At 38.9% G+C, this 24,158-nt stretch overlaps 2 protein-coding genes across 2 annotated transcripts; one reads left to right on the top strand and one right to left on the bottom strand.

The window, feature by feature from the left end:
- The first annotated feature begins 1,461 nt into the window (after positions 1-1,461).
- On the top strand, positions 1,462-4,088 carry LOC141805757 (interferon-inducible GTPase 5-like). The gene is made up of 2 exons (XM_074690947.1): positions 1,462-2,023; positions 3,451-4,088. Exons 1-2 carry the CDS (start codon positions 1,462-1,464, stop codon positions 4,086-4,088), a joined length of 1,200 nt encoding a protein of 399 aa, XP_074547048.1.
- Positions 4,089-7,375: 3,287 nt separating this feature from the next.
- On the bottom strand, positions 7,376-22,187 carry atp8b5b (ATPase phospholipid transporting 8B5b). The gene is made up of 27 exons (XM_074690946.1): positions 22,133-22,187; positions 21,980-22,038; positions 21,769-21,882; positions 21,588-21,686; positions 21,398-21,459; positions 21,223-21,295; positions 19,715-19,785; positions 19,555-19,637; positions 19,323-19,481; positions 19,072-19,160; positions 18,485-18,678; positions 18,188-18,396; positions 18,059-18,102; positions 16,974-17,139; positions 15,355-15,543; positions 14,689-14,804; positions 14,447-14,611; positions 12,841-12,952; positions 12,517-12,622; positions 11,508-11,658; positions 11,118-11,301; positions 10,807-11,030; positions 10,016-10,099; positions 9,668-9,913; positions 8,264-8,402; positions 7,953-8,083; positions 7,376-7,675 (listed from the first exon to the last, which is right to left on the bottom strand). Exons 1-27 carry the CDS (start codon positions 22,185-22,187, stop codon positions 7,376-7,378), a joined length of 3,624 nt encoding a protein of 1,207 aa, XP_074547047.1.
- Between the last annotated feature and the right edge of the window lie 1,971 nt (positions 22,188-24,158).

Raw genomic sequence — 24,158 nt, 5'->3', positions numbered from 1 at the left:
GTTAGATGCAATAGACCTGCATATTTTGCCACTGAACAAAATCTTATTGTTTATTATCCTTGATTCTTATTGCACAGGTTTAGGTGAGTTTATGGAACCTGGAGGGAGTGTGAAAGGGAGAGCAGAGTCTACTCTGAGACTGATTTCAGAGACAGCAGCTCAGCAGCAGCAGAACCCTGAACCACAAGTTAGGGATGAGACAGATGAAGATGTGTCTGTTGATAGTTTTGACGACTTTCGCCCTCAGTCACAGGATGTACATATATATTTTTTTCTAATCAGTGCTCCTAACATGTAAAGTTATGATCACATTATTTTAGTACAATAGATCATGATATAAAGTGGGCCGGTCTGAGGTATGAAATTCCAGGGCTGAAAATGAGTCTCACTCCGGCCCTGCCGTGCGTCTCAATGAGACAAACGTTTTGGCGTTGGTTTCATCTCTCTAGGACATTCCTACTGGCTGCTATAGCTGTTTTAGCGTGCCTAGGTGGCGCTTGAGAGCATATTATGGGATGTTAGGGGTTAATTTTGGTATCTTGGGCTCTCCACTACGCCTGCACAGTGAACACTGACACGTGTCAGCCCCTCAGCTTGTCAGAATAGTCCAGCGCCCAGACTCGGGCGTTCATGCGGCGCGTTACAGGCGATTCGCGCAAATAAATTCACGAGTTCGCGTTTGGTGTGGCCGCAGCATAAGAACATGAGACAATACTGGCTCCTGAAGTAGCAGAAGTCACAAACACACCAAGCCAAAAAAAGCTGTTTTCAAAGCAGAAATTATCCTATTTACAGCCTGGTTCAAAAAACGTCTTCTGACTGAATCGCTAATTTTACTATCAGCTCCCACTGAACGGGGGGTGAATTTTTTTCTAACTTGGCCGTTTGGAGGATATTAAGATCGCGAGTTCCCCCAATAAGTGGCACAGTTCAGGGTCACGTGACCAACAGGCGCCCTATAGCTGTACGCAAAGCCCCTACCACTGCCAATATGGCTGTGATAGCCGATCTGCTTCATTTTCTGTTTCAGAAACAGACGGGTGACATCGGGGAGACTACGTCCATGTTTATACAGTCTATGATTGAAACTAGGGAAAATAAACATAAACAAAAGTAAATTATAGGTTTTTATCTGCTTTAGTCAGATTGTTCTTAAATCAATTCTACATACACTTATTTCAACTCTCTGAAGTGTCTTCTCTGGTTCTTATGTCTGTCCAGTCACCAGCAGACAATCTGAGCTCTCCAGATAAACTGAGAGTAATATCAAAAATGTCTCTTCTCTTTCGCTGTACATTTCTGTCACTTTGACTCCAGGGGTGGTTGAAATCAGAAACCTGACAGATTCCTTTCAGCAGGTTGTCATGATGTTGCTTTGTCTGGATGTACCTGGTGTCGCTCTCGATATTCAGAATTTAAAGGTGCAAACCTGTGTTTTTTTTACCTACAGGGACTGCAAAGATGGAACAACCTGACGACACTAAAAATCCAGCTTTAATGAATGAGATTAAAGAAGCAATGAAGAGGAGTCCTGCTGAAGCAGCTGCATTCATCCAGGAGCATCTAGAGAAGGAGAAGAACATTCCCCTGAACATAGCCATCACAGGAGAGGCTGGCTCTGGTAAATCCACCTTTGTCAACGCCATTAGAGGCATAGACAACAGGGATGATGCTGCTGCTCCTACTGGTTGTGAAGAAACTACCATGGAGGTTAAAGCGTACCCTCACCTAAACTACCCCAACGTCACCTTCTGGGATCTTCCTGGGATCGGCACCAAGAAATTTCAAGCTGCTGAGTATCTGGAGCACGTGGGGTTTGAGAAGTTTGACTTCTTCATCATCATCTCAAATGATCGCTTCAGAGACAATGACGTGAAACTAGTCAAGGAGATTCGGAGGATGGGGAAGAAGTTCTACTTTGTTCGCTCAAAGATTGACCACAATTTGCAAGATGAGGAGAGAAGTCAGAAGAACTTTGATGCAGAGAAAACCCTGGAAAAGATCAGGAACTACTGCGTTCAGGGTAAGGTTATCATTTGTGAATTTTTAAGTTTCTTTCAGTTTGTTTATGGCCTGTTGCTCTCTTCCTCTCATTTCTTTGCTAAAGAATGTTTTAACCACATTAATCAAAGCTGGTTCAGTGGAAAGTAGAATGCTCACTGAGGACCAGGTATTTTGTTCACGAAGGACACTTTTTTGTCCCATTGTCATTTCTTCCTCTTCCTCTGGTCTTTAAACTCTGATTCGACCCCTTAAACATGCTTAAAAACTCACCAAAATTGGCACACAACTCACATGTGACAAAAGATTTTATAAAATACCAAACTTGACTCCCCACATCCCACAATTTTCTCTCTAGTGCCACCTAGCCACTTGAAGAAAAACACAAAACGGCTCAGTGGGCGGTAGGATTGTGGTGGAGAGATCAAACCACCATCAAATTGTTTGTCTCACTGAGACGCACTAATTACCCAAGGGGCCCAGAAGACCTATCTGGCACAGGAATGCAGGAATTTGCCTTTCAGATTAAGACTTTTCCACATTTTTGCCTGTTCTACAAAAATTATCTTCTCCAAAACCACAAGTGGTATCAGCTTGAAAATAGCTGAGATGACAGACAAGAGTAGACCCTGCTGTACAAAAGCTGTTAAGGATTTTGACGTTTCGGACCTGGTTTTTAAAATGACGAGCCCTCCATAAAGCCTTCTCAGCTCCCTCCATTACAATTAATGGGACAGAAGCCTCCAGCCCATGCAAGCTACCGCATTTGGGCATCTGGACAAAACAGTAAAATGAGTACAGTTTTACAAATTACACGGATAGATTCCTGACAAAATTTACTACAAAACTATCATATTTTGAGCAATTTGGGTAAAATTGTGGCCTCTATTAGGAGTTGTTGGCAAAACTTTTGTGAATTTTACTGCTGCAGCAGTTGGTGATGATGTCACACTGATTAGAAGCTCAGTGCAGCTGGTCATGTGACTCACTGAAGGCGGGAAAATGCTCTGATTTTCACACACACATTATAAAGGGATGAAACCTGGTAAGAAGACTTCCAGCATGAGGGACCATGGGACCAGCATGAGGGACCATGGGACCAGCATGAGGGACCATGGGACCAGCATGAGGGACCATGGGACCAGCATGAGGGACCATGGGACCAGCATGAGGGACCAGCATGGGGGACCAGCATGGGGGACCAGCATGGGGGACCAGCATGGGGGGCAGTCGAGAATGCAAGGACCCATCCAACGCCACTTGCAGCTTTAATTATGATTTCATTTTGTTGGACTAAAAATGAGCTTTTTTCTCCTTCTTTTCTGTGTGTGTGTGTGTGTGTGTGTGTGTGTGTGTGTGTGTGTGTGTGTGTGTGTGTGTGTGTGTGTGTGTGTGTGTGTGTGTGTGTGTGTGTGTGTGTGCATGTGTGTGTGCATGTGTGTTAATTAGGTCTTCAGAAAGAGGGTTTTGAATCCCCCCAAGTCTTCCTGGTGTCCAGCTTTGATGTCCGCCTCTATGACTTCCGTCGGCTGGAGGAGACTCTGAGGAGAGAACTTCCTGAACACAAGAGGGATGTCTTTCTCTTAGCCATGCCAAACATCAGCAGTGAGGTCATTGAAGAGAAGAAACAGGCTCTGAAAGAGAAAATAAAGCTTGTCAGCCTAGCCTCTGCAGGCATAGCATCTGCACCTGTTCCTGGGATCTCTTTTGCTGCTGACCTAGCCATGCTGGATGCTGCTGCCATAGAGTTCCAAACTACCCTTGGTCTTGATGATCAGTCTCTGCAAAATCTTGCTCACCACACAGGCGTGCCTTTGAGTGATCTCAGAGCAGTGATGACATCACCACTGGCTGGGCAGAAAATCACCAAAGAGCTCATCTCGAAGGTACTCGCCGTGATCACTGGGACATATGCACTTATGGCATTAGAAGAAGAGACCAGATTCATTCCCTTACTGGGAATCCCAGCAGCAATGAGCCTCTCTTTTACTGCCACCTACAGGGCTCTCAACTCTCTCCTCAACATGCTGGCTGATGATGCACAAAGGGTTTTTAGAAAGGCCCTGGGTTTGAACACCCAGGTGTGATATAAGAGGATCAGAAACGTTGAAGAAACTCATCACAGATGAGATCTTAATCTGCTTTTGTGGGTGTATTAACTTTTTAGACTAGAAATACTCGGCATGAATGATAGTCAGATACAGCTGGCGCAAACTAGGTAATATTGGGGCAGAGGGGCATTTAACGATTATCCCTATGCTAACAGATAGAAAGATGACCAGTTACCAAGGTTAGTTGCAACATGCTAATGTGAGCTGATCATGTCTCCTCCTCTCACTCATGCTAATGTTCTGGGGATGGTCCCTCTTTTAGGTCAAATGTAAACCTTTATTTAGACACAGCTAACACCACACGCTCTACTTAAAGACAACACTTTCTCTCACACACATACGCACACACACTGACATACATAGAAGAAGCAGTTTCTTGGTTTTTGAACTGATTTTAATCCATTACTTAGTGCTTTATGGACTGTGCTTTGTCTCTTTTGTGCTTCCTGTCTGTAACTTTGTGTTTTTGCGGTTGCCTGTCTTGGCCAGGTCTCCTCTGAAAAGAGTTTTTAATCTCAATGGGACCAACCTGGTTAAATAAAGGTAAAAGTAACAAACAAGGAACAAGGAACAAACTGATTTTTTTTTTTTTTTGTAGCTCGTTGGTGTATAACTTATGGGTTATGTTTATATTTCCAATACATATAGGAGTTATTCATTCAAATCCTTTCACGCGTTTCTTAAAGGATAAGTTTGGTTTATACAGCTTTTACATTGTTTATAGAATGAAGTAGAACAAAATACTCACCAAGAAGGCTTTCCTGATCCAAGCAGTGCTTCGGGAGATATTTAGATCCAAAACGTCCGTATAATGGGATTCATTGGGGCATAGACAGCGCCGTTCCTAAAACTGCGTCAATCGTCCAATAAATCGTGTTTTTCACCAATATTCCATCATGGTCCGCTCAGAGTTAGTCCTCTGCTGCAGTCTGTGTCACTCCAGACAGCGCTGTGTGGCTGTACTGACCTCTGAACTGACGAAGACTTTGTTTACGTTTGTCCCTCAAAGAAAGGAGGAAGTGGAGTCAGCTCTCCAGAGAGTCTTTTTCATGGCTGATAAAAAAAAGGACCCTCCACTGAAAATGTGTAATTGGAAAAAAACGGTGCATCATGCCTGAGGTTTGAGATAAGATTAAAAAAAGATGAAAAAAAATGAGAAACTATCCGTTTTCCTGTTGACAGCATTTCTGTTTATTTTCCTCATTAATTGTTTTGTATGTGCACACATTACAACAAAATGTGATATCAAAAATAAGAATGAATAAACTTGTCGATGTAAGATGATTGTTCAGATTGTCAGTGTGTGTGTGTCCATGAGAGGAAGTGTTGTCTTTTGGTAGATAAAGTGAATGTGTTAGCAGAGGCACTTCAAGGATTTTGAGTGATTCTCAGCAGATGAGTTAATTGAGTTGAAATTTTTAATCATATTAACTATGACGATGGGATTAATCTGATGAATGCGTTAAGGAAATAGGAAATAGGGCATATTATCACCCCATAAAATTGTTTCTTGTAAGTCAGCTGCTCTTCAAGTAACCATAAATAGTCATGACTTTGTATTGGTGATCATCCAAAGGGCTGGACTTCCTGTCAAACTTTGTTTGTGTGGAACTGAAAAACACTTTGAGCGTCGTTGGTGATCAACTGGTGCAGCTTTTTGATATCGTCTCATCGATTTTTTTAGCTGGACTCAAAGCGTGTAGCGTCAAACCTTCAACACGAGTCACTTGCTGCTTGTCACAGAGAGAAACCGGTGAGTCAAAGGTAACAAGGATTCACAAGTCTTTATATCAACCATTTATTTTGAAGGCTCAGCTTTTCCTCCAACAGTGATGCTTTTCGTAGGTGTTTCCTGTATCTGTGTTTGTGTGGGTGTGCAGATATAGCAGTGCAGTTTGCCTGTGTGTGAAATGTGTGTGTGCTGGTGAAGATTAAAACTGCACTCAGCTGCAGACACAACGCAAACAACCCTGGAAGAGGCTTCTTCCTAAAAGGGGTCAGGATACAAAATATTGACATAATGGGACATTTTTGTCCTCCTTAGACGCTGTAGCTTTGTGTACAAAGACACAGTGTAGATGGCTGTAGTTCTCTCCCTGTATGTTGAGTATTTATACACACACATATCATTGTTTTTCCCTTTTCATGTGGAGAGTCTCCACTTCACCTCTCTCTGTGTCTCTCTGTGTTGATTCAATCTCTGTCTATAAAATCTGTTACCCCTTAAATCTGTTTGTTTTTTCTTTGTTGTATTAGAATAAAAGAAATGACTAAACACGTCAATCAAATTGATTTATTTCAGATTTTTACATTTTAGAGCCTAAAAAATAAGAAGTGATGGAATAAGAAGTATAAAATAAAACCAACAAATAGTAAAGACAGGACTGAAAAATGAAAGTCCATGCAAATGTCCTTCAGGATTCTTAAAACATGGTTAAATGTACAACACTGACCCCCGCTGGTGGCATGGAAATACTGCACCTTAAACTTAGCCTTTAACTTAGCCTTTAAAGCAGTTATACAAGTTTAAGCAATCAAAAAAGTAATTTCTATGGAAGCCCATGTCTGCCAGTTTATATAAAAAGAAGAGATTTAAAAATTCATAATTATGAGGTTAAAAAAAAATCAAAATAATGAGTTTAAAAGCTATAGTTTTGACTTTTTATCTCACAAGTTTTTTTTGTGTTTTTATTTTTTTTAACTGGTGGAAATGGGCTTCCATAAATTTCACAGTAGACAAAATTAAACATTATTACTGAAACATATGCGTTAAAATGTGCAGACAGAAGAATAAAAACAGTTTTTGTAGATTTTAAATGGAACTGAAATGAGTTTCTGTCACCCTGAATATTTACAACACTTTAAGGCGATTACACAAAATTATTGATTTCTGAGTTTATCTTTATTTTTTAAGGCAGTATGGTTTCATGGTTCACATTTTTAACTTAACATAAAAATCAGTCGTTCACACAAAATAAAGTTAAAAAAGAGAATGTGTATGAAACAAAGTGAATCCAACCACAGTTTAAAGTTTGACATATTTATCCCTCACAGCTGCATTTTGTATTTCTTTCTATTTCTATATATATAATTTTTTTTAAATTTATTTACTTTTTTCTCCATCAGTTATCAACAACACTTTAAAGTAAACTTCTTTCTAAAGCTCTTGATAAATTTGTCGCAGGTTTGGCATTTTCTCTTGTACCTGAAAATCAGTTAGTTTACATCCCGCTGCGGCTCCTGCTGCTGCACGGTTGCAGCGCTCACTCACTCAGCACCTCCTGTGTGGGCCCCTGTGTGGGCCCCTGTGACTCCTCCCTCTCTTCCATGATGGTGCGGTAATGCTGCGGCTGATTCTGGGCCAGAGGAGAGTCCGTCTGTGTGAACAGAGCTGGTCGAGTCCTCAGGGGGATTTTCAGCAAGAACTTTCGAGACGTCACCAGGTCGCCGTAGCCCTGGGTGTGGGAGAAGGCGTAGCCGGATCGGCGGGTGCTGATGCGCCTGACAGGTGGGCGGCGAAGTGCAGGAGCTGGCAGCGCCTCCTTCCGCATCTTATGTCTCACCTGAAACAGGGACGAGCCATGAGTCCAGTCTTATCTCAGAATTACCAAACAGTGGAAAATATGTTTACGTCCAAAATGTGGGAATGTCTGTATGCATGTGTGTCAGTGTCTGTGTCTGCATCAACCCCTCCTCTGCCTGGATGTTGCTTGGTTACATCAGCCAGGGAGGAGGAGCCCAGTTTGAATGTTGTGTTTACAGAAAAGTAACCAAAACTCCTGCAGACTCTAACTTTAACACTGTTTCCATGAGAAGGACATGATTGAAGTCTTTCCTCACCTTGTCGTTGATTGTTGGTCGGATCTGGATCCGGATAAATCGGAAAGCCACCACCGGCAGAAGACAGAGGAGGGACGTCAGGAATATGGTCAGCCACACGTTAGGCTGGTTCAGGGAGTTTCTTGCTGTACCTGCAGATCAACACGTAATAAAAAGGATTTAACATCCCTCAGTGATGTATGATGGACTAAAGGAGCTATACTTACGAACACAACACACACACAGCAGCAGGGACAGTGTCCTGTAGTTGAACATATTTGACTTAAAAATGAAGAGCTGCCTCCATCAAAGAGCAGAGTCAGAGTACTCACCAATAAAGGGGAAAATGGAGGTGAAGATGAAGAACATGCCGTTGCTGTACATGGTGAACGTGACGGCGAAATAAGCTGCTAAGCTGCCCCAGACAAAGAACTGGTTCACTGCTGTCCAGTAATGGGTGTCCAGACACAGCTGCAGGCGGTGTTTAGAGAAAAACAGAACATGTCATTTAATCTAATGAGCATGTTGATTCACAACCTTTAATTTTATAGGAGCCATTTTTCTTCAGCTCACCTGGATAAAAGTCATTCAGGAGCCAAAATATCTAATTTATTTCCACAATAAAGACTAAAAAGTGCATAAAATGCTGTACATAGATGACATCTAGTGAATAATTATCTTCAATATAAGGTTGTTGAATTGAAAATTATACATCTGATGTCTTTGTTTTTTTTTAAGCTTTGATTAATTATTCAATCCACAGAAATGACAAAAATAATAGAAATTTCAAATTTTCCCCAAAAATTTCAGAATTTAAAAAATTTTAAAAAGTAGAAAACAAAAAAATCAAAAATTCTACAAAGATTTTAAGATAAATATATTTTCTTAATTTTGAAAATTTAAAATAAAAATGAAAGAATGCCAAAAAAAAAAAAAAATAAAAATACATGCAAAATTTTGCAAAGTTAAAAAAAAATATTTTAAAACTATCTACAAATATAAAAAAAAATTGAATTGTATGAATTTGGAAGAAATTCTGAAATTTAAAAAAAATTGAAAATTAAAAAAAAAAAGTTTGAAATCTAAAAAATATGCTGAAACTGAGTAAAGGTTTGAAATCTAAAAAAAAATGTAAATATGCCAAAAAGACTTTAAAATTTTTTTTTTTTTCAAATTTTGGAAATTTCAAAATAAAAATGTAAGAAATTTAAGAAAAAAAACAATTACAAATATTTGCAAAGTTTTGCAAAAAAAAAAAAAAAAAATACTTGAAAGATTTTTTTAAAAAATTAAAAACTGGAATTTAATGAATTTGGAAAAGAATGAAATACAAAACGTAAGAATCGTAAAAAGAGTGAAAATACAAAAATTTGCTGAAACTGAGTAAAGGTTCGAAATTAAAAAAAAAAAAAAGTAAATATTACAAAAAATTGGATTTTTAAAAAATTTGCAAAAACTTTCAAATTTTTTAAAGAAATGCTTGAATTTGATAACATATTTGGATAAATTACTCATCTTATTATCTTGTTACTTTTACCAGGGACATAAAACTTGCAGGTTAGCTACAGGTTAGCTACAGGTGAACCTATGAATTTCTTAGTGCCAGTGTCTTTAATCATCAAAACCCTCTGTAAGAAAAATGAAAAGTCTTGTTTTCTATAGTATTTTTCTAAGCTACAAGAAGCCACTGCACTTTGGCTCATCCAGCACGCTGTGATGCTGGACACCTTTCTCACCTGTATGTTAACCACAACCAGCAGACAGGTCTGTGCCAGTAAAGCAAAGGACTGATAGTCGGCGATGTCTTTGCCGTCATCCCGCACCGTGTCGTATATGGCGGCCCACGGGATGAAGAAGAGGATGAGGGAGCTGTAGCAGCTGTGCATCATGGTGCGCACAAAGATCTTCTTACTGAAGTACTGGTTCAGCTGGCCCGGAGTGTAGAGCTGAGGGTACTGAAAGCTCCAGCGGTCGTTGACGTCCTGCAGAGGCAGAGGGAGACGATCAGAGAGACGAAAGGAGCAGGCCAGAGCGAAAACTGCTAAAAATTAAAAAAAAGCTGAATTTAACTTTAGTGTGTTTACCTGATCAAAAATGCTCATGCCAAGAACAGGGAGCGCTGTGTAAACCAGGTTGTAACAAGTGATGAACCACTCATCATAGACGGTCTGTGACGAAGAGGAGAGAAAAAAAGGTATTTTAGTTTAGTCAGGAAACATGTTGGTTTGTCTCAAACTGTAGAGCAGGACTTCATTTTTAAAGATTTGTAAATATTTTCTATTTTATTGTTATTGATTTGTTGTTGTCATTATAAGTGTTGTAATTATTCTTGTTGATGTTGAAATGATTGCTGTTGTTATTGTTATTGTTATTGTCAGTGTTGTTGTTAGTGTTGCTGTTTGTGTAATTGTTATTGTTGTTTTTGTAATGATTTTTATTGTTTTAGTCTTGTTGTTATTGTTGTAGTTGTCTACGGAAGACCAAAACTGCCAAAATTAGAAATAAATAAAAGTGAAAATAAAACAAAATATAAATACTTTAATAAAAAGCTCTTTTATTTACTCATCCATTGATATTTAATTCTACATGCACTTTTTTGGTATATTTTTTACTTTTATTTATTCATTTATCTAATTAACAATGCATTTTTTTAAAAAAAATTCACTTATAATTTTTTAATTTTAGCAGTCCTCCATATTTGTCGTTGTTATAATTATTACTCTACTGTTGTTTTTGATGTTTTATTATTATTACAATTATTATTTATTATTATTTTTATTTATTATAATTATTATTATTACTAAGATTATATTATTATTATTATTATTATTATTATTATTATTATTATTATTATTAGCCTTTTTTTTTTTCTCACCTGTGCAGAGAAGCCGCAGAAGAAGGCGTACCAGAAATGCACGAAAGTGAAGGTGAAGTTTTTGTAGAAGAAGTATCGCAGGAACTTGCACATGCGTAGGTAGGACCAGCGACCATGCACCAGCAGGAGGCGCTGAAGGTAACGGAACTGGGCAAATGAGAAGTCACTGGAGAGGACTGCCTGCATGCCCTCCTGACCACTGATGCCCACGCCGATATGAGCCGCTAACGGACAGACAGACAGATTTCATTAATTTTGTCCTGCCATGTTTTGTTTTGTCTTTACTGTCTACCCAGAAGGAAAAAACCCACCTTTGATCATGCTAACATCGTTAGCCCCGTCTCCAATGGCCAAAGTGACGGCCTGCTTGTATTTCTTGACCAGCTGAACCACCTGAGCCTTTTGCAGAGGGGTGACCCTGCAGCAGATCACAGTCTGACACATACACGCCGTCCTCAGCAGCTCCAGCTGCAAGTTCTTCTCCAGAGCAAAAGCCTGAGGAAAAAGGTCAGAGGGGATCACAGGACTGTACTGGAATCATGAGTCAGGGTCACACCAGGTCCTAGACCTGGTCCACTACAGACATTATAACAGGGCACTGAGGAGAAAGTCCTTTCCCCACAGTCCGATCTTTTATGAATGAAGGGTAAACGGTTTGATTTAATGGACGTTAGATTAATGAAGGTGAGTCAATGCTTTACCAGGCTGTGTCCGTTTATAATCAGGGCGTACTCTCCGTCCACCTTCTCGTCCTGCACAGTCTCAGTCCTCTCCATCCAGAAAAGGCCTGAGCGAGACTTTTCAACAGACGGCTCATCAGCAGATCCTGGACACATTGTTCGTCTTGCTTTTCTGAAACCAAACAAGGTGAAACTTGTCTTTGAGTTTGCAAAAAGCTTTTCTGGTGTTTTCTTTTTTAACTGTCTAAAATTACTGCAGTGGAATATGGAAGTATTTCTGTGCCATCAGAGTTTGAATATGAATTTTTTAACCCTGAATTTTTCGGCATCTAAGTAAGACGTTGAATTTTAAAAACCATCGAATTTTAGCACCATTTTTTCTGGCCTTTGATTTGTTTTTAATGTTGAAACAAATGTAATGTAAAAAAAATAATAATCATGTCAGAAAATATTAATAATAATATTATAATATAGTTTTTAAAAATTCTGCATTAAAAAATTCCTCCTCAAATATATTCAGTGTACAAAAATTCAGTCTCAAATAAATAAATAAATAAATAAATTTATTTTAGTGTCATAAAAACATAGTTGCAACACCTGGGTTATCAAGGAGAAGCAATCAATCCCTGTCTCAAGTTTATTGAAGAGGATTGGGGCCACTGAAAAAATAAATAAATGAATGAATAAATAAATAAATAAATTATAAATAAATAAATGAATAATAAAATTAAATAAATGAATAAATGAATAAATAATTGAATTAAAATTATTACTTCTTTTCTAATTTAAAAAAAAAACAAATAACTTTTTTTTTCCAACAAAAATAGTAATAAGAAAATGTGGAAGATTTTATTTTCAGTGGCCCTAATCTTCCATACAAGTCAGGTAACCTTCATCTAATCAGGTTACGCTCCAAATTGTGCTGATATAATTGAAAAAATCCAGTAATCTTAACGTGTGCATGATGTATAATAGGTCCTCTGGATCACTTTCATCATGAGCTGCAGGTTTCTGTGTCTGTTTGACTCACATTAGCTCCTCTTTCACCTCCTCCGTTGTGTTTGCTGCTACAATAAAAATCTCCTTCATCTCCTCTCGCAGCATGTTGCAGGAATAGCCGATATTCTCTGCCGTCTCTGGAAATTAAAAAATCAAACAAGCTCAATTTTAGTAAATAATGAGGATTTTTTTTCACCCAAACTGAATTCATCCTTTAAAAAATTTAAAACAAGACATTTTTGTGGGCTGATCAGTTGAATGTGGCTCATATCAAGTATAATAAGACAATTTTTATATAAAATAAGACAAAAACACTTGATAAGGTTTCAGTTTCTGCAGTGAATGTGATTCTTACCTTGTTTATCTCCAGTCAACACCCAGATTTTGATGTCAGCTTTAGCAAGCTGCTCTATGGTCTGTGGCACGCCGTCCTGCAGTTTGTCCTCCACAGCTGTGGCTCCCAGAAGCTGGAATCACAGAGTAAAGAGTGATCATGTTGTTAAATGAACTTCAGCTCAGTTCGCCAGATGTAACTCAACAATGTTTCAGCAACATAACGGAACCAGAATGCAAGAAACTATTTAAAAAAAAAGAAAGGCCGAAATTAAATATTTACTCTAAAACAATGAAAAATGTAAATAACTATGTACAAACCACTTAATTCAAGTCTTGGATCAAAGAAAAGTGAAGTATTCTCAGTTTAACATGCTCTGAACACACAAACTGTTGCTGATTGGTGCAGAGCAGCCCCAAGCTGAAACATGACACCAAGGAGATTGAAGGCAAATTTCAAAGAATTCTTTAGATTTAACTACAGGACAAATATCGATCCCCCAGAGCTTTTTCAAAGCAGTAAAAAGTGTAAAATTATCTGTTTTTTACAGAATTGAGCTAGAGTGAACGGTTGATTTTCTACAGATTTTCAAAGAGGACGGGTGAATAAGCGTGATGTTGATGGCAGCCTTACAAAAATCATCGTTCTTTCCCGCCGGTTCTCAGCATGTTGCTGACGTCACGTATGATGCATTCAGGGACCGTCGGAAATTTGAGAATCTGACGAGAACACCACTTTTTAGAGCTTTTGAATAGGACAAACGTTTTGTACATACCAGGCATTTGAAAATAAGTGCGTTTTGAACCCGCCCGCGGGTTTGGGGTCCAGAGGGTTTTAATAAACATTGCATCAAAACAAATTTTTAAAAAATCTGATTAAAAACAACTTTATCATCATTTCTAAATTGAGAATGTTCATTTGTAAAATATTTTATTTGCTTAACAGCTTGGACTACACGGCCTCCTCCAGTCTGTTGACGTCAGTTGTTCATTTAGAGCACTGACAGTTGCTAACAATGGCAGGGGCAGGGGGACAACAATAGACCGATGGTTAAAACGAGACGAATCAACTGGAAAAAATGAGGAAACAGTTAAAAAAGAAAATAAAAAAGTGATTTACAAAATCATCTTCAATATCCGGAGGAAAATATTTCTTTTCATTTGTTAATTTTACATACTTCCTGAGATTTTTCTTGGCCGTACAAGGGGAAACTAGGTTAAAACTGTATTTAAAAGGTGGTACACAAGTCAAAAAGTTTAATGTAGGTCTGTGACTGTCTTTTCAAGCAGGATGTACAGTACATTCTGCTCTTCTTACCAAGATCACTGCAAAAACTGAGCTCAAATCAAGTGTTTTTGTCTTATTTTCAGTAGAAAATGTCTTTTTAGACTCAATATGAGCCACATTCATCTGACCAGTTCAGAATGAAATGTCTGATTTCAAGTTATTTAAAGACAAAAATGAGGTCTGAATTGCTCAATCTAAGTATAATAAGACTATTTATACTAAAAACAAGACAAAAACACTTGATAAGATTTCAGTTTTTGCAGTTTTTGCAGTGAAGCTGATCATCCTTCTCTGTTAAAATCTCCTGGTGACGTTTCAAAGCATTAAGTTTGTCACTCACCAGCAGATCCTTCTCAATCTCTTCGTAAAGCTCGTCCAGTTTCTCCTCCCTGCCCTCCATGGCGATCGTGGCCTCGTGGTGTCGTTGTCTCCATCCGTCCATGTAGCCCTCGTCTAAGTCCTTATAAGCCAGAGCCAGAGTACGGAGGCCGTCACCGGCGTACTCCTGTTTCGGGAGAGCAAAGCGTTGGACAGGTTTTTCTGAAAGTACATTTTACTGTGATCCCCAGAGTCGTAACTCACATTGAGATGTCCCGTGGTTATCTCCTTTAGTTTGTTGCAGGAGGGGTGAAGTCTCTCGAAGATGATGGTGTCGGCTCCTTTACAGTACAGAGTCAGTTTCCCTTCAGGGCCTCGCACTAGGGGTCAGGATGGAAGTCGTTAAGTGAGGCCAGATCCCTTTTACTGTTATTTTACATAAATAATGACGAGAAGACAAACTATTTGGTCATTTTAAAGAGGGGATAATGTGCTTCCATATATTTCAAACTACTTTATACTTGTGTGTTCAAATATCCCTGAAAAAATCAAAATATCACAAAATCTTCTAGAGACACGCTGAAATGATGAGGATCTCAAAACTCAATGATATGTTGGAGATGTGGGCCTCAAACACCAAGATACAGAGCCTGACAGCCCTCAGGAGGGCTGGCCAATCAGAGCGAAGGGGGTCTGTGAAGCAAAGAGTCTTAAAGAGATAGTAGCTTAAAGGAAACATTTCAGACAGAGGCTGAAATAAGGTTTTTCAAAACACCAGTGAGAGAAAGATGTACAGACACTACAGGAGCACTAGATGGATGATTTAAAAAAAAAAAAAAAAAAACTATAATACCCCCTCTTTAAATTTAGCAGCCTTGGTAGGAATGATCTTATCCATATGATGAATATGCATTTTTGCGGCTACTTTACCTATTACCGACATTCTCTTGCGGACGTTATTGAAGTCAAGAACAGCCAGAAGCTCATAGGTCACTTTTTTGCCCATCTCCCAGGTCGTGATGGTCTCTGGCGTGCGCGACCGGAACACAAACCCAAAGTTTCTCGCCGCAGTCACCAGAGCTCCCTCATCAGGAGACTGAGCTTGGTAGTGAAGCTCTCCTGTCACCAGAAAAAAAAAGACAAAAAAGAGATTAAATGAAAGCAACGTGTAGTTTCTACAGTGGGGTGGTCTGTGTGGGTCAGACTTAAATAAATCATACACTTGGATGCAAAATACGAAGAGGTTTTGACTTTCGGTTTCTTTTTTAAACTTTAAACCCTCTATGGTACGCAAAGTGATGCCAGTAGAAAAAAAAATGTTCTGAGTGTTTGTTTTTTTTTTTAATCAAATAAATAGATCAAATTAACATCATCTTTAGAAATTTTCAAAATAAAAAAATTGTATAGATACAACACTGTACCATAATGGTAAGTCATGAAAAAACAGACAGTTATTCATTTTATATTTCAACACTTTTTTTTCAAAACACATGGATAGTATTGGCCATAATTACCATAAAAAGTATAAAAACAAAAAAAAAAAATCTGCTTTATAAGATTTTTATGTCTGAATGTTGTCTGCAGCACTGTAAAAACCTGAAATCTTCTCAGGTGTTTTTGTCTTATTTTGAGTAGAAAATATCTTTTAAGACTTAATCTGAGCCACATTTACCCAACCAGACCAAAAAATGTCTAATTTCAAGTTTTTTAAAGATAAAATAAGGTTAAAAAAATCTGCCAATGGAGTGTTAGCCAGTATAAGCAAGTATTAGCCAGTATTAGCCAGCTTTAGCCAGTATTAGCCAGTTCCAGCCAGTATAAGCTAGCGTTAGCCAGTATAAGCCAGTATTAGCCAGTGTTAGCAGCATTAGCCAGTATCAGCCATTATTAACCAGTGTTAGCTGAGTGCTGTAGACAAAGCAAAAGTAAAGCCTACTCTCTGTCTTCACTGTGCTGTTATAGGCTGAACTTTACTGAAACTAACATCAAATCTATCTAGTAGTAAACTGTAGACACACACACACACACACACACACACACACACACACACACACACACACACACACACAAATTACCAATTGTTTTCGAACAGTCTGTAAACCCCAAAGACACAACACCAACATGTTCTCATGGTCAATCTATAACGGTACAGAGTTGCCTTAGGGCAACATTTACGTTGTACATGATTACAAAAATTAATTAGCAAATAAAGTAAATTAAATTTTTAGAGATTAAGCTTTACTTGTCTAAGAGAAACATATTTTTTCTAGACTGAAAAAGGCCTGATAAAAAAAAAGTATAGCTACGACAGAACTGAGGAGAGAACTGGCCGAGTTGGTCCTTGCAAGAAAGTCTGCAAACAATGGATTCTCCCTGACCTCCAGAGGGTCACATGACAAATTCAAACGCTGCTATTGGTTCCTTAGGTTTTTTCTATTATTTTAAAGTATTTTGGAACAACTGGGATGTACTATGTGAGTGTAAAGGCTAAAAACAGGTATGACATCTAGAGGCACCATAGTGCCATACAGTTAGTGTAAGGAGCTCACCCTCCGTCTTTTCCTCAGGCATGACTGTGTGACAAAGAGCAAGCAAGCGGAAAAAGGCCTGAGCCTCAGGGTTCCCCCCTTTAACCGTCTCGGCTAGACTGTGGTCGTGAAAGACGAACTTTGGATCAGCCAGCGGGTTCCCGGAGAAATCCACCTTCTCTGTTTTCTGCAAAGAGAAACAGACGTGTGACGGTGATACGAGTGTTACCAAACAGTCAAAAATCTATCAGTATCAGTTTATGAATACAAGTAAAAGTTCTTATGTGTGCACACTTGTGTCTTTGTTCCTGGGTGTTTTGATTAGTTAGTATAAACCGCTGTGTGAGATGGAAGGTTTCCATGGTAACCTGCTTGTTAGGCTGTGGAGAGCTGCAGCTGTCTAAGAAAAACAGTTACATCGTGATAATATGAAGTCGGATGAACACAGATATGTTTCACATGTCTGTAGAGCCAGAAATGAGCACATGACAGCGAGCTACAAATGTAGTAACAAATGGAGCTGAGCTGAAGATGGAGGTCGGAAATAACATTATAGCAGGTTTTGGGAAGGTTTTGTCTCACATTTGGGCATTTTTTGGCTAATACTTTGCTAAGAAGAAGCCAGGGAATGTTTTGATGATTTTTTTATGTTTGTAGAGTGAAGATTGTCGAAGTTATGGCAGTTTGTTCGAGAAAGTTGTAATGTCTCAGCACTCTTGGAGCAGCAGTTTTTGTGAAAGTTTGTATTGCTTAAACAGTAAAATCTCATAAACTATCGAAGATATCTAAAAGTTACATCACAAATTAATAGCCAAAAGATCTGTTTAGATTTTAGAGCAAAAATAAGGTCTGTAGGTGGAAGTATGTTGAAGTATTAGCATCTCAAAGTTTAGGGGGATTAAGGCGGTAAAGCTGAAGTTTCCCATTCATTTTAAATGGGAAAATTTTGTCAAAAAAAGCTGAATAAATCAAAAAGGTTAAGCTATCGTCTCCTGAAGTTGAATGGTTTAAAATTTGAGCTGTGAGAAGCAGATGAAATTTAAAGAGTAGCACAGCAAAAAAAAAAACATAAAGAAGAAGAAGAAGAAACCGTTCGCTGTTCCCACCTCAGTTATTTCCACCCTCTGTCCAGCGAAGTCAAACAGCTCCCCTGGGAAATGAGAAACCACAATCAGGAAGTGGGTCCAAACTGGTCCATCCAGCTCTATGGTTCTGGTCAAAGTGAGGCAGCTCACCGTAAGCTTTCCCGTTGATGGAGCACTTGTTGAAAGTCATGATGTTCTGCGTCAGAGTACCCGTTTTGTCACTGAAGATGTATTTGATCTGGCCCAGCTCCTCGTTGAGCGTGGTGGTCCTGGCCTGGGCTGGGGTGTCGCTCTTTGGGTAGTACATCTTCCTGTCCCAGTCTATGAAGAAGCTGTTCCCCAGACGGATGATCTCCACACTGGTGAGCAGAGACGCAGAGTTCAGACAAACCCCTCTAACTCAACGCCTAGTGTTAACCACGCTGGTTTTTACGTGTTGGGACGTACCTGACGTAGAGGGAAATGGGAACCACCGTGTTGAGGACGATGACGTAGGACCAGAAGGTGAGGAAGGAGGAGAGGGGGGCGTCGATCCCTTGCTCTCGAGGCAGGAAGACGGTGAACACCGAGCCCTCTCTTGCCTCCCAGATTGCGTTGCCAACAGTCAGGATGCTGCACATTGTTGCCAGGAAACCAAAGATCTGACGAATCAAAGATGAATTAACGAGGGTTTGTTACACTGTCTTAGATCTTCAACATGGATGTACATGGACAAATTCATATTTTGTAGCAATCCTTGATTCTGTGAATTGATCAAAATGATCTGATTGCACTCGAGCTTCCAAAGACCAGAGACTTTAGAAATGGTGAGATCACTGCTTAGGGATCTCTTCAAGACCACATGGGGTCACCAGCCTCCAACACCTAGGTCTGCTAATAGCTTCTCTATCCCTGACAGGCCTCCAGGGGGCTGGCCAATCAGAGGTAAGTGGGCTTGTTGCCGTTGGGCACAGAAACACGCTGAGCTGCACCATCAGCTCACACCAAGGTCTTCAGTTAATGTGAATCTGTGTGTGTGTGAAAGCTGAACTCACACACAACACCAGCACATTCATCAGATGGTCGATACTGGTCCGCTTGAAAGTTGTCTTTCCGCTGTTCTGCATCAGCTTTGTGTCCGGACCTGGTCAGAAACAGGCGTCACAGGAAAAACAGGTCTTTAAGCACCAATGGGGACAGATTCAGAGGTAAAATGCATAAATTTGAATTAGATCTATAAAACGAGCATCTTAAAGACTCAAAGATCTTCCATAATGGCTGAATGAATCAGCTGTTGGGCGTTTACCTCCAAAAATGACCAGACCAAAGCACCACTCTGTGTTCCTCAGGGTGCATCCTCTCAGCAACACTTTGTCGTTGTCCAAGCCGTACGTTTGTCCGTTCACCGTCAGGTTTCCTCTGAACTTGTCCAGACGGTTGTTGGGAGGTTCACACTGTACCTCACCTGACGGAGACAGAAGCTCAGAGTTAGTGTGAGCTAGCGATGCACAAAGATGTACAGAGGGCGGGTTGTTCACCATCGAAGCGAGCCAGAGCGTCAATGCTGTCTCCCAGCTCCCCGGTCACAGTCAGAGCCTGTTTCACCTTCAGGTTGGTTTCCCTGAGGAGGACGGAGAGGATGTGTCACTCACACACTCACACACGATGTGAACACACACAGATTCACTGTGTACTGACCCGTCCAGTTCAGCTGTCTCCACATAGACCAGATTCAGAGGCTCACTGCTGGACAGCAACAGGAGATCAGCCTGAAGAGAAGAACGTGAGTTTCAGTGTCGACCACTTTGAAGATCAGAAAATGAGATAAACTTGTTTTTTTAATCTCCTGAAAGCATCAACAAACACTCCTGATCACAATTTAAAGACCAACTGAAAGGTGCACAAATCAAACTTGTGTTGGATCTTACAAAGGCTTCAAGTACAGCTTCATAATACACAAAAAAGAAATGAAAGTGAGACTTAAGGGGAAAAGAAACAAGTGTAAGATCTCAGCCTTTAAAAGCTCAAATCTGCCCTAAATTGTGGATTCATGTGATTTCCTCTCAGGTTTTCCCTCTGTCGTGACCTCCTGATGGCGAAGGCTAAAAAAGCTTTCTCTTTCCATCCGCCTTTCCATCTTTCGCATTCAGACAGCCATTTTGGAGTTCTTCAAAGATCCCAAAACTATTTCACCAGAGCTGAACCAGAGGATCTGATTGGCAAGGGATGATCCTTGACTCAAATTATGGCTGTTACTGCACCGCGATAACCATCAGACGCCATCTGAGAGAGAAGAGCTTTAAGAAACGTCTTCAAAGGCCTCGTCTCCTTCACGCCACAAACTCGCCGTTTGGACTTTTTCAGAAAGGTGAAAAAAGTTTGGTTCTCTGTGGGGCCCTAGTCTGTGTGGTACTGACTGGGTTTTTCAACAGGACGACGCTGCAGCTCACAATTACCGCCTGCGAAGGACTTCCTCCAGAGGAATGACGTCTGATCTGCTCATGAGCAGCCTCCTTCAGTTTAACTGTTGTTTTCAACTTTTTTTCTTTGTATTGTTGCCATTTCTTGGATTTTCCTCAGGATAAGTAAAATGTCTGTCTATCTATCTATCTATCTATCTATCTATCTATCTATCTATCTATCTATCTATCTATCTATCTATCTATCTATCTATCTATCTATCATTTCAAATTTTTACATTCTGAAACTCTACTTCAAACTTTTTTGAAGCATATCGGCATCCGCCTTTTTTCTAAACCCGGTGGCTGATACTAAATTAAATTTTGAAACTGTGTTATTTCGGCTCTAACCCAGCTGCTCCTCTCTGTCTTCAGCATTGTCCCACCCACAGCACCATCACCCATCTGGTGACATTTTTTGGAAAACTTGACTTCCTGTGGAAAACTTTAGGGAGTTTTTTTATTTTAAGTTTTCATTTAACTTTATCAGACAGCTGCTGAGCCTGGGAGCTGTTTGATAAACATATGCTTAAAGGCTTTAAACAAAGTTAAGTGTTGGAGTTCGTATTATCTTAAAATTTGACGCCAATATTTTCACTTTTACGACAAATGAATATCGACCCCAAATATCCGTTATCGACTTCCTTGAATACTGAATATCAGCATCGGTATCGGCCCTAACAATAATATATCGGTCTGTCTCTTCTTAAAATTTTGATCAGGTGTTTCTTCAGTGAGATAACTTACTGTGACAAACTGGTTATTCTCCAGTTTGATTATGTCTCCAACCTGAACATTCATCCATTTTTCTTCTTTTAGTCTGTGAGAAAACAAAAAATGATAGAATTAAAAAAAAACACACAAAACTAAACCTTTAAACTCTGTGAATGACTCCTCAGACTGTGTTTCTAATCCAACTTACTCTCCGTTGATCAGGACGTTCACTGTGCGGTTATTCACCATTTTATCACTTTTGTGTCTGTTCTGCAAAAACAACACAGGAAAGAGAAATGATGCAGAAAAATTCACAATAAATCGATGAATATTTGATGGGTTTAGAAGTAAATTCCCAGAATAACGTCATCATCACTTCTTGTTGTCATTTCGCTCACTATGTCATCGCTGGCGTCTTTGACTGCTGTAATCGACAGGACCAGAATTAGAGGGACCGCCGTGGTGAACCAGGACAGAGAGGAGACTTGAGGGATCAGCTGTGAACAGGAAACACACAGTTTGTAAATTTGTTCAAATGAGATTTGCAAAACCAGACGATTTCTGCCGTCAGCGGTTTACCTGGAGGACCATGAGGAACAGGAAGTAGGCGTTAGCGAGTCTCCTGAACTGCTCGAAGAGGTTGAGCGGCAGGAAGGTGAAAACATTGTATTTGGAGGTTTTGATGGCGTTGTTCTGAAGTAGAGGGAAGTGGAAAAAGGGAAAATTATGTTATTCTCTCTATTTTGACACAGTTTTTCAAGCACACAGGAAAGTTGGTGTTTTTACTCACAACATAATGGAAGGACAGATTGAAAGATCTGTCGTTGGCTCGTAGGCGTCTCTCCTCCTCTGGGAAAAGAAGGATGGAGACGTTGGAGCTCTTACAGGGAAAAGTCACTAAACTTGTTTGGTACAAAGTGAAACTACACATAATGACACTCACCTTTTTTCTGCTGCTGCCCACACAGCTGACCAAAGTACGACCCCGCTGACCCCATCTTTAGCTCTTCATGTTTCACACCTTCAGAGACAGAAGGAGAAAAGTCGTAACAAAAGTCGTTAATAAATGAAGCAAAGAGACATTTATTTGCAGCAGGACGCCAGCAGGAAGGAGGAACTGTAGACAGACTGACAAGGAACCAACTTGTTTATGACCCAGATCAGTTCTGTTAACGTGTTTTTATGGCATTAAACACATTGGACAGACCACCCAGAATAGATTAACTGCACATTTTTTCATGTCCCTGTACTGGTAAATCCACCAGTCTGTGTGAGCTCTTTAATCATATTTAACAGCAGCTAGAGAAAACTTCAGAGTAAAGCTTCTGCTTTGTCTTTGGGGAGCTTTCTTTCTGCCCACTGTCTCACAGTTATTTCTTTTTATCTCATAATTTTCATTTTTTTTGTCTTGTAATTTTGATTTTTTATCTCTTGATTTTGACTTTTATTTCATAATTTCAGCTTTCAATCAGTTTTTATGACTTTTTATCTCCTAATTTGATCTTAACTTTGATTTTTAGATCTCACAATTTTGATTTTTTATAATGAAATCAAAAGATATGTTTAATCTCAAAATTTTTACCTTCATCTCATTTTTTTTTTTTTTTGAATTGAAGGTTGTTGATAGAAGTTTTCTGTTGCAATGTCCAAAGTGTGTCCAATGCCTATTTTGACTTCTTATCTAATAATTTTGACCTTTTATCCCACAATTTGATCTTTTTATTCGCATAACTATGACTTTTTTGTCGAATAATTTCAACTTTTGATCTGATAATTTATTATTTTTTTTATAATTTCAACCTTTTTTCTCATTATTTCGACCTTTTCTCATAACTTCAACCTTTTACATAATTTAAACCTTTTTTCTCCCAATTTAAACCTTTTTCAAAATTTTAACCTTTTTTCTCATAATTTCAACCTTTTTCATATCGACCATTTTACATAACTTAAGCCTTTTCTCATAATTTTGACCTTATCTTTATAATTTTGCCCTTTTTTCATAATTTTAAACTTTTGTCTCACAATTTCAACCTTTTTCATAATTTCAACCTTTGTCATAATTTAAACTTTTTTTTCTCATAATTTCAAACTTTTTTCATAATATCAACCATTTTACATAATTTTTACCTTTTTATCATAATTTTGACCTCGTCTTTATAATTTTGCCCTTTTTTCAGAATTTTAACCCTTTTTCTCAGTATTTCAACCTTTTTCATAACCTCAATTCATAATTTTAACCTCTTTAGCAAATTTTGACCTTCTCTTTATAATTTTAACCTTTTTCATAATTTTAACCTTTTTTCTCATAGTTTCAACCCGTGTACATAATTTAGACCTTTTTTCATAGGTTTAACCTTTTTCTGATAATTTTGACCTTTTTTAATAGTTTTGACCCTTTTCTTGCAATTTGGACATATCATATAATTTAATCTTTTAAATCTAATAATTTCAACCTTTTCTATCACTATTGTGCCTTGTCATCTCATAATTTGGATTTTTATTTTCATAACTTTCATTAAAAAAACAAACAGTTTTTAACTGGCAGCTATGGGCTTTCATAAAAAAGGGCTGTTTCTATCAATTTTCTGATTAAAATCTAAAGATAAAGGTGCGTCTCAGCCCCTCAGTCAACATGTCAGACTAGCCTGAGTTGATATCAGTAGAGATCCTTCATGTTTATCATCCTCGCAGGGTGGTAAAGGAATCAAGCCGCTCCCTTCTCAACCCTTTGTACCTGAGAAAGATCTCTGGCAGATAATCCACAAACCCTGAGATGAAGATAACGACCATGAACGTTTGACTTGTTTAGGATCAGAGTCTGATAAGGGCATTAGGCAGCAGGAAGTTTAATGTTGACCAGTTTTTATGTTTTGTCTCTGTTAGCAGAGCTGACCCAGTCCCTGATTCAAGAGTTCAAATATAAGTCGTGTCCATATAAAAAAAAGCAAAACATAAGGCATGTTTGACAA

Source organism: Halichoeres trimaculatus, unplaced genomic scaffold, assembly GCF_033239565.1.
Source record: "Halichoeres trimaculatus isolate MK-OKI-2021-1 unplaced genomic scaffold, fHalTri1.1 fHalTri1_scaffold_16, whole genome shotgun sequence".
Taxonomy (NCBI): Eukaryota; Metazoa; Chordata; class Actinopteri; order Labriformes; family Labridae; genus Halichoeres; species Halichoeres trimaculatus.
The sequence above is the reverse complement of the archived record's forward strand: the minus strand, read 5'-3'. Positions and strand labels throughout refer to the sequence as shown.